This window comes from Oncorhynchus keta, unplaced genomic scaffold (genome assembly GCF_023373465.1).
Source record: "Oncorhynchus keta strain PuntledgeMale-10-30-2019 unplaced genomic scaffold, Oket_V2 Un_contig_18444_pilon_pilon, whole genome shotgun sequence".
Classification (NCBI taxonomy): Eukaryota; Metazoa; Chordata; class Actinopteri; order Salmoniformes; family Salmonidae; genus Oncorhynchus; species Oncorhynchus keta.
This window is the reverse complement of record NW_026280920.1, coordinates 12,501-22,500: the sequence shown is the minus strand read 5'-3', so window position 1 is coordinate 22,500 and position 10,000 is coordinate 12,501. Positions and strand designations below refer to the sequence as shown.

Sequence of the window (10,000 nt, the reverse complement as noted above, 5' to 3'; positions counted from 1 at the left end):
GCACTACATTCAGACCCCTTGACTACACTCCTATATAGTGCACTACATTCAGACCCCTTGACTACACTCCTATATAGTGCACTACATTCAGACCCCTTGACTACACTCCTATATAGTGCACTACATTCAGACCCCTTGACTACACTCCTATATAGTGCACTACATTCAGACCCCTTGACTACACTCCTATATAGTGCACTACATTCAGACCCCTTGACTACACTCCTATATAGTGCACTACATTCAGACCCCTTGACTACACTCCTATATAGTGCACTACATTCAGACCCCTTGACTACACTCCTATATAGTGCACTACATTCAGACCCCTTGACTACACTCCTATATAGTGCACTACATTCAGACCCCTTGACTACACTCCTATATAGTGCACTACAGTACATTCAGACCCCTTGACTTTTCTCCACATGCTATTATGTTACAGCCATATTCTAAAATTGAATAAATATTATTTTTGTAGTCAATCTACACATAATACCCCATAATGACAAAGTGAAAACAGGTTTTTATACATTTTTACATAAGTATTCAGACCCTTTGCTATGAGACTTGAAAATGAGCTCAGGTGCATCCTGTTTCCGTTGATCATCCTTAAGATGTTTCTACAACTTGATTGGAGTCCACCTATGGTAAATTAAATTGATTGGACATGATTTGGAAAGGCACACACCCGTCTATATAAGGTCCCACAAGCCATGAGGTTGAAGGAATTGTCCGTAGTGCTCTGAGACAGGATTGTGTCGCGGTACATATCTGGGGAAGGGTACCAAAACATTTCTACAGCATTGAAGGTCCCCAGGAACACAGTGGCCTCCATCATTCTTACATGGATGAAGTTTGGAATAACCAAGACTCTTCCTAGAGCTGGCCGCCTGACCAAACTGAGCAATCGGGGAAGAAGTGCCTTGGTCAGGGAGGTGACCAAGAACCCGATGGTCACTCTGACAGAGCTCCAGAGGTCCTCTGTGGAAATGGGAGAACCTTCCAGAAGGACAACCATCTCTGCAGCACTCCACCAATCAGGCCTTTATGGTTGAGTGGTCAGACAGAAGCCTCTCCTCAGTAAAAGACACATGACAGCCCACTTGGAATTTGCCAAAAGGCACCTAAAGGACTCTCAGACCATGAGAAACAAGATTCTTTGATCTGATGAAACCAACTCTTTGGGCTGAACGCCAAGTGTCACGTCTGGAGGAAACCTGGCACCATCCCTACGGTAAAGCATGGTGGTGGCAGCATCATGTTGTGGTGGCAGCATCATGTTGTGGTGGCAGCATCATGCTGTGGTGGCAGCATCATGTTGTGGTGGCAGCATCATGCTGTGGTGGCAGCATCATGTTGTGGTGGCAGCATCATGTTGTGGTGGCAGCATCATGTTGTGGTGGCAGCATCATGTTGTGGTGGCAGCATCATGTTGTGGTGGCAGCATCATGTTGTGGTGGCAGCATCATGTTGTGGTGGCAGCATCATGTTGTGGTGGCAGCATCATGTTGTGGTGGCAGCATCATGTTGTGGTGGCAGCATCATGTTGTGGTGGCAGCATCATGTTGTGGGGGCAGCATCATGTTGTGGTGGCAGCATCATGTTGTGGTGGCAGCATCATGTTGTGGTGGCAGCATCATGTTGTGGTGGCAGCATCATGTTGTGGTGGCAGCATCATGTTGTGGTGGCAGCATCATGCTGTGGTGGCAGCATCATGTTGTGGTGGCAGCATCATGTTGTGGTGGCAGCATCATGTTGTGGTGGCAGCATCATGTTGTGGTGGCAGCATCATGTTGTGGTGGCAGCATCATGTTGTGGTGGCAGCATCATGTTGTGGTGGCAGCATCATGTTGTGGTGGCAGCATCATGTTGTGGTGGCAGCATCATGTTGTGGTGGCAGCATCATGTTGTGGTGGCAGCATCATGTTGTGGGGGTGATTTTCAGTGGCAGAGAATGGGTAACTAGTCAGGATTGAGGGAAAGATTAATGGAGCAAAGTACAAAGAGATCCTTGATGAAAACCTTCTCCAGAGCGCTCAGGACCTCAGACTGAGGCGAAGGTTCATCTTCCAACAGGACAACGACCCTAAGCACACTGCCAAGACAACGCAGGAGTGGCTTTGGTACAAGTGTCTGAATGTCCTTGAGTGGCCCAGCCAGAGCCCGGACTTGAACCCGATTGAACATCTCTGGAGAGACCTGAAAGTAGCTGTGCAGCAACGCTCCCCATCCAACCTGACAGAGCTTGTGAGGATCTGCAGAGAAGAATGGGAGAAACTCAGGTGTGCCAAGCTTGTAGAGTCATACCCAAGAAGACTTAAGGCTGTAATCGCTGCTAAAGGTGCATCAACAAAGTGATGAGTAAAGGGTCGGAATACTTCTGTAAATGTGATATCAGTTTTTAATATTGTGTAAATTTGCTACAATGTATTTTTTTTTGTCATTATTGGGTATTGTGATGTCATTATTGGGTATTGTGATGTCATTATTGGGTATTGTGATGTCATTAATGGCTATGGTGATGTCAATGTGGGGTGTTGTGTGTAGATTGGTGAGGAGCAAAAATATTTTATCCATTTTATAATAAGGCTGTAACGTAACAAAATGTGGAAAAAGTCAAGGGGTCTGAATACTTTCTGTGTGTGTGTGTGTGTGTGTGTGTGTGTGTGTGTGTGTGTGTGTGTGTGTGTGTGTGTGTGTGTGTGTGTGTGTGTGTGTGTGTGTGTGTGTGTGTGTGTGTGTGTGTGTGTGTGTGTGTGTGTGTGTGTGTGTGTGTGTGTGTATATATCTCTCACAGGAGGTTGGTGGCACCTTGATTGGGTGGTAATGTCTGGGGTGGAATCAGTGAAATGGTATCAAAGACACCAAACACATGGTTTCCATGGTTTCCATGTTTGATGACATTTCATTTGCCTCCATTCCAGCCATTACTATGAGCCGTCCTTCCCCAATAGGGAACAGTGTACTAAATGGGACACATCCTGTCTGACTATTGTTCTACAGAGTAGCGTTGGCTCACTATTCACACTACATTAATGACAGACACACACACTGACCTTCTCTTTGTGTGTGTGTGTGTGTCTGTGTGTGTGTGTGTGTGTGTTTTCAGACGTATGTATTCACCGACGGAGAGGATGACAGGCTGAGGAAGAGGATGGGTGAGGTTCAAAAATAAAAACGCATACACACACACACACACACATACACACGTTCTGAAGGTGCCAGATGATAACAGGAAGCTAATATAGTTATTCTAGAGGTGCCAGATTATAACAGGAAGGTAATATTGTTATTCTAGAGGTGCCAGATTATAACAGGAAGCTAATATTGTTATTCTAGAGGTGCCAGATTATAACAGGAAGCTAATATTGTTATTCTATAGGTGCCAGATTATAACATTAAACTAATATTGTTATTCTAGAGGTGCCAGATTATAACATTAAACTAATAGTGTTATTATAGAGGTGCCAGATTATAACAGGAAGCTAATATTGTTATTCTAGAGGTGCCAGATTATAACATGAAGCTAATATTGTTATTCTAGAGGTGCCAGATTATAACAGGAAGCTAATATTGTTATTCTAGAGGTGCCAGATTATAACAGGAAGCTAATATTGTTATTCTAGAGGTGCCAGATTATAACAGGAAGCTAATATTGTTATTCTAGAGGTGCCAGATTATAACAGGAAGCTAATATTGTTATTCTAGAGGTGCCAGATTACAACATTAAACTAATATTGTTTTTCTATAGGTGCCAGATTATAACATTAAACTAATATTATTATTCTAGAGGTGCCAGATTATAACATTAAACTAATATTGTTATTATAGAGCTGCCAGATTATAACTTTAAACTAATATTGTTATTATAGAGCTGCCAGATTATAACAGGAAGCTAATATTGTTATTATAGAGCTGCCAGATTATAACATTAAACTAATATTGTTATTATAGAGCTGCCAGATTATAACAGGAAGCTAATATTGTTATTCTAGAGGTGCCAGATTATAACATGAAGCTAATATTGTTATTCTAGAGGTGCCAGATTATAACAGGAAGCTAATATTGTTATTCTAGAGGTGCCAGATTATAACAGGAAGCTAATATTGTTATTCTAGAGGTGCCAGATTATAACAGGAAGCTAATATTGTTATTCTAGAGGTGCCAGATTATAACAGGAAGCTAATATTGTTATTCTAGAGGTGCCAGATTACAACATTAAACTAATATTGTTTTTCTATAGGTGCCAGATTATAACATTAAACTAATATTATTATTCTAGAGGTGCCAGATTATAACATTAAACTAATATTGTTATTATAGAGCTGCCAGATTATAACTTTAAACTAATATTGTTATTATAGAGCTGCCAGATTATAACAGGAAGCTAATATTGTTATTATAGAGCTGCCAGATTATAACATTAAACTAATATTGTTATTATAGAGCTGCCAGATTATAACAGGAAGCTAATATTTCTGACTCATTGAAAACTGTTTTGCCACCATAGTAACACAATAGCATCCAATCATCTTTGTTAAAAGTCACATACTGTACTGTGTTGTGCTGAAATGTGCGCTATTTATCATTTGACCCCAGGGTTCATTGACTGACTGTCTGACTGGTTGATGTTATTCCTACAGGGAGTCACATGATCAATACGAACTGTTCAGCGGCCCACAGTCGCCAGGCTCTGTCCTGTAAAATGGCCGTCGAATACGACACTTTCATCAGCTCTGGAAAGAAGTAAGACACACACACACACACACACACACACACACACACACACACACACACACACACACACACACACCCACAAACTGCAATGAATTAGCAGTATGCGTTAATGGTTGAAGAATCAAAGTCAAGTTGATTGTGGTTCCCCCTTCTAGATGGTTCTGCTATGTAGATAATGATACTGATTGTGGTTCCCCCTTCTAGATGGTTCTGACCATGTAGATAATGATACTGATTGTGGTTCCCCCTTCTAGATGGTTCTGACCATGTAGATAATGATACTGATTGTGGTTAATCCTTCTAGATGGTTCTGCTATGTAGATAATGATACTGATTGTGGTTCCCCCTTCTAGGTGGTTCTGACCATGTAGATAATGATACTGATTGTGGTTCCCCCTTCTAGGTGGTTCTGACCATGTAGATAATGATACTGATTGTGGTTCCCCCTTCTAGGTGGTTCTGACCATGTAGATAATGATACTGATTGTGGTTCCCCCTTCTAGGTGGTTCTGCCATGTAGATAATGATACTGATTGTGGTTCCCCCTTCTAGGTGGTTCTGCCATGTAGATAATGATACTGATTGTGGTTAATCCTTCTAGGTGGTTCTGCCATGTGGATAATGATACTGATTGTGGTTAATCCTTCTAGGTGGTTCTGACCATGTAGATAATGATACTGATTGTGGTTAATCCTTCTAGGTGGTTCTGACCATGTAGATAATGATACTGATTGTGGTTCCCCCTTCTAGGTGGTTCTGCCATGTAGATAATGATACTGATTGTGGTTCCCCCTTCTAGGTGGTTCTGACCATGTAGATAATGATACTGATTGTGGTTAATCCTTCTAGGTGGTTCTGACCATGTAGATAATGATACTGATTGTGGTTAATCCTTCTAGGTGGTTCTGACCATGTGGATAATGATACTGATTGTGGTTAATCCTTCTAGGTGGTTCTGACCATGTAGATAATGATACTGATTGTGGTTCCCCCTTCTAGGTGGTTCTGACCATGTAGATAATGATACTGATTGTGGTTAAACCTTCTAGATGGTTCTGACCATGTAGATAATGATACTGATTGTGGTTAACCCTTCTAGATGGTTCTGCCATGTGGATAATGATACTGATTGTGGTTAAACCTTCTAGATGGTTCTGACCATGTGGATAATGATACTGATTGTGGTTACCCCTTCTAGATGGTTCTGACCATGTGGATAATGATACTGATTGTGGTTAATCCTTCTAGATGGTTCTGCCATGTGGATAATGATACTGATTGTGGTTAACCCTTCTAGATGGTTCTGCCATGTAGATAATGATACTGATTGTGGGTTAATCCTTCTAGATGGTTCTGACCATGTAGATAATGATACTGATTGTGGTTCCCCCTTCTAGATGGTTCTGCCATGTGGATGATGATAACTACGTGAACATACGTCCCCTTGTGAAGCTCCTGTCTCACTACAGCCACGCCCACGACGTCTACATTGGCCGGCCGAGCCTCGACCGACCGCTAGAAGCCACCGAGAGGTTTGGCGACGCCCACACGGTAAGGGACCAGGAAGTAATGTGTTCACCAACCTAAACCATGTTTCTCTTCTCATTTTGAACCATTATTTTGTTTTTGTGACTATATAATAACCCAACAAGCACATATTGGTTCCTTGGAAGTGTTGGGAACGTACATTTTTGGTTTCCCATTAGTTCTGGGAATGAAGCCATACGTTTCCTGACTGGTAAAACTGAACTGTTTTTAAAAAAAAAAATGTTTTGAGAACAGAAGTTCACATTTAGCGTGTACATTTTGAAGTTGCAGGGAGGTTCTGCGAACGTGTTGCTATGGTTCCCTGACAGTTTTCCTCTGAGGTTTTATTAACGTTCTGAGAATTAAAATTGTAGGTTTTTTTGAAGGTAATTAAATAATGTTTTGAGAACATTCTCTTAATGCTTAAAAGAGCATTTGGATTATTATTTTTTTGACTTAACTTTTCACTGAATGTTTCAATAACACTGCTAGCTTAGTTTAGGTTAACTGTTTTGAGCTCCGGGTATAGATAGGACACATGGAAATTCATTTTCATGTTTATTAACTCATACAAAGCTGTTACTTTTAGTCTATTCAAACAAACAGCATTAGTGGGTACGGCCCAATACAGCTGAATGCACTTAACCAGATAGATAGAGTTGTGTTGATGCAGGGCCGATGTAGATCTTAACGCATGGTGAGGGAACTACAGGCAGGAATCAGCAATGAACCCCAGTAATGAGCCATCTATGGGGATGGGTGCCCCCTTGTGGACCGAGAGCGAATCACCTAAGGCCCCTCTCTCCAGGTCCCCCAGCTCCTCTGGGGCTGCTTCCTTATCGAGCCGCGCTAAGGCCCCTCTCTCCAGGTCCCCCAGCTCCTCTGGGGCTGCTTCCTCCTGGAGCCGCGCTAAGGCCCCTCTCTCCAGGTCCCCCAGCTCCTCTGGGGCTGCTTCCTCCTGGAGCTGCGCTAAGGCCCCTCTCTCCAGGTCCCCCAGCTCCTCTGGGGCTGCTTCCTTATCGAGCCGCGCTAAGGCCCCTCTCTCCAGGTCCCCCAGCTCCTCTGGGGCTGCTTCCTCATCGAGCCGCGCTAAGGCCCCTCTCTCCAGGTCCCCCAGCTCCTCTGGGGCTGCTTCCTCCTGGAGCCGCGCTAAGGCCCCTCTCTCCAGGTCCCCCAGCTCCTCTGGGGCTGCTTCCTCCTGGAGCCGCGCTAAGGCCCCTCTCTCCAGGTCCCCCAGCTCCTCTGGGGCTGCTTCCTTATCGAGCCGCGCTAAGGCCCCTCTCTCCAGGTCCCCCAGCTCCTCTGGGGCTGCTTCCTCATCGAGCCGCGCTAAGGCCCCTCTTTCCAGGTCCCCCAGCTCCTCTGGGGCTGCTTCCTCCTGGAGCCGCGCTAAGGCCCCTCTCTCCAGGTCCCCCAGCTCCTCTGGGGCTGCTTCCTCCTGGAGCCGCGCTAAGGCCCCTCTCTCCAGGTCCCCCAGCTCCTCTGGGGCTGCTTCCTTATCGAGCCGCGCTAAGGCCCCTCTCTCCAGGTCCCCCAGCTCCTCTGGGGCTGCTTCCTTATCGAGCCGCGCTAAGGCCCCTCTCTCCAGGTCCCCCAGCTCCTCTGGGGCTGCTTCCTTATCGAGCCGCGCTAAGGCCCCTCTCTCCAGGTCCCCCAGCTCCTCTGGGGCTGCTTCCTCATCGAGCCGCGCTAAGGCCCCTCTCTCCAGGTCCCCCAGCTCCTCTGGGGCTGCTTCCTCCTGGAGCCGCGCTAAGGCCCCTCTCTCCAGGTCCCCAGCTCCTCTGGGGCTGCTTCCTCCTGGAGCCGCGCTAAGGCCCCTCTCTCCAGGTCCCCCAGCTCCTCTGGGGCTGCTTCCTCATCAAGGCAAGCTTTCTCCACTCCCTCCAACTCCAAGAATTGAAAATAATAATGGGGTTGCCATAAATACGGGGAACACTGGTAAGCTTCATTCACCCGGAAGGTATGCATGCTAGCCGACATTAGCCAGGAGGCTCTTTAGTCTAAGCTAGGCTAGCTAGCATCTTTGACCGCAGCACGGTCCGTTTAGAATAACCAAGCAACTTAGCGCTACGTATACTAAACAAGAGAGCTACCCCAAGCAACTCCACCGTGGGGAAGAATAGCTAGCACGCTACGCAGAGCAACTCCCCCATGGGGAGGAATAGCTAGCACGCTACGCAGAGCAACTCCACCATGGGGAGGAATAGCTAGCACGCTACGCAGAGCAACTCCACCGTGGGGAGGAATAGCTAGCACGCTACGCAGAGCAACTCCACCGTGGGGAGGAATAGCTAGCACGCTCTGCCACAAAGCGATGGTATAGTTGGTGCAACTCGTCTGACAATTGTTTGTTTTAGTATCGTGAATTGTTCCTGTTCACACTGAGGTGAAGAGGGGAATAATTGAAGGAATAAATCCGAGCCTCATGCTTATCACCTGTGGAAGGCGGGGCTTCCAGCGAGGCGCAGATTTCATTGGCAGGTTTCGATTGTAGATCCTTAAACCGAAGTCGCGAGACTACGACCCCATAGTATGTTGTACCGAAGTTGACTGATTGAAAGGGAACACATGGTTCTCAGAACGTTATGAGCTAGCTGGGTGGTTCTCAGAACGTTATGTGCTAGTTGGGTGGTTCTCAGAACGTTATGTGCTAGCTGGGTGGTTCTCAGAACGTTATGTGCTAGCTGGGTGGTTCTCAGAACGTTATGTGCTAGTTGGGTGGTTCTCAGAACGTTATGTGCTAGCTGGGTGGTTCTCAGAACGTTATGTGCTAGCTGAGTGGTTCTCAGAACGTTATGTGCTAGTTGGGTGGTTCTCAGAACGTTATGTGCTAGTTGGGTGGTTCTCAGAACGTTATGTGCTAGCTGAGTGGTTCTCAGAACGTTATGTGCTAGTTGGGTGGTTCTCAGAACGTTATGTGCTAGTTGGGTGGTTCTCAGAACGTTATGTGCTAGCTGGGTGGTTCTCAGAACGTTATGTGCTAGCTGGGTGGTTCTCAGAACGTTATGTGCTAGCTGGGTGGTTCTCAGAACGTTATGTGCTAGCTGGGTGGTTCTCAGAACGTTATGTGCTAGTTGGGTGGTTCTCAGAACGTTATGTGCTAGCTGAGTGGTTCTCAGAACGTTATGTGCTAGTTGGGTGGTTCTCAGAACGTTATGTGCTAGTTGGGTGGTTCTCAGAACGTTATGTGCTAGCTGGGTGGTTCTCAGAACGTTATGTGCTAGCTGGGTGGTTCTCAGAACGTTATGTGCTAGTTGGGTGGTTCTCAGAACGTTATGTGCTAGCTGAGTGGTTCTCAGAACGTTATGTGCTAGTTGGGTGGTTCTCAGAACGTTATGTGCTAGTTGGGTGGTTCTCAGAACGTTATGTGCTAGCTGGGTGGTTCTCAGAACGTTATGTGCTAGCTGGGTGGTTCTCAGAACGTTATGTGCTAGCTGGGTGGTTCTCAGAACGTTATGTGCTAGTTGGGTGGTTCTCAGAACGTTATGTGCTAGCTGGGTGGTTCTCAGAACGTTATGTGCTAGCTGGGTGGTTCTCAGAACATTATGTGCTAGCTGGGTGGTTCTCAGAACATTATGTGCTAGCTGGGTGGTTCTCAGAACGTATGTGCTAGCTGGGTGGTTCTCAGAACATTATGTGCTAGCTGGGTGGTTCTCAGAACGTTATGAGCTCGCTGGCTGGTTCTTAGAACGTTATGAGCTAGCTGGGTGGTTCTCAGAACGTTATGTGCTAG

General features: G+C 45.8%; 1 protein-coding gene across 1 annotated transcript in view; it reads left to right on the top strand.

Moving 5' to 3' along the window:
* Window positions 1-10,000, top strand: part of LOC127920114 (beta-1,3-N-acetylglucosaminyltransferase lunatic fringe-like) — a 36,486-nt gene that overhangs the window by 14,032 nt on the left and 12,454 nt on the right. The window contains exons 2-4 of the mRNA XM_052503910.1: window positions 3,113-3,161; window positions 4,647-4,749; window positions 6,138-6,291. Of these exons, the coding sequence (XP_052359870.1) occupies window positions 3,113-3,161; window positions 4,647-4,749; window positions 6,138-6,291 (306 nt within the window). The remainder of the gene's footprint in view (window positions 1-3,112; window positions 3,162-4,646; window positions 4,750-6,137; window positions 6,292-10,000) is intronic.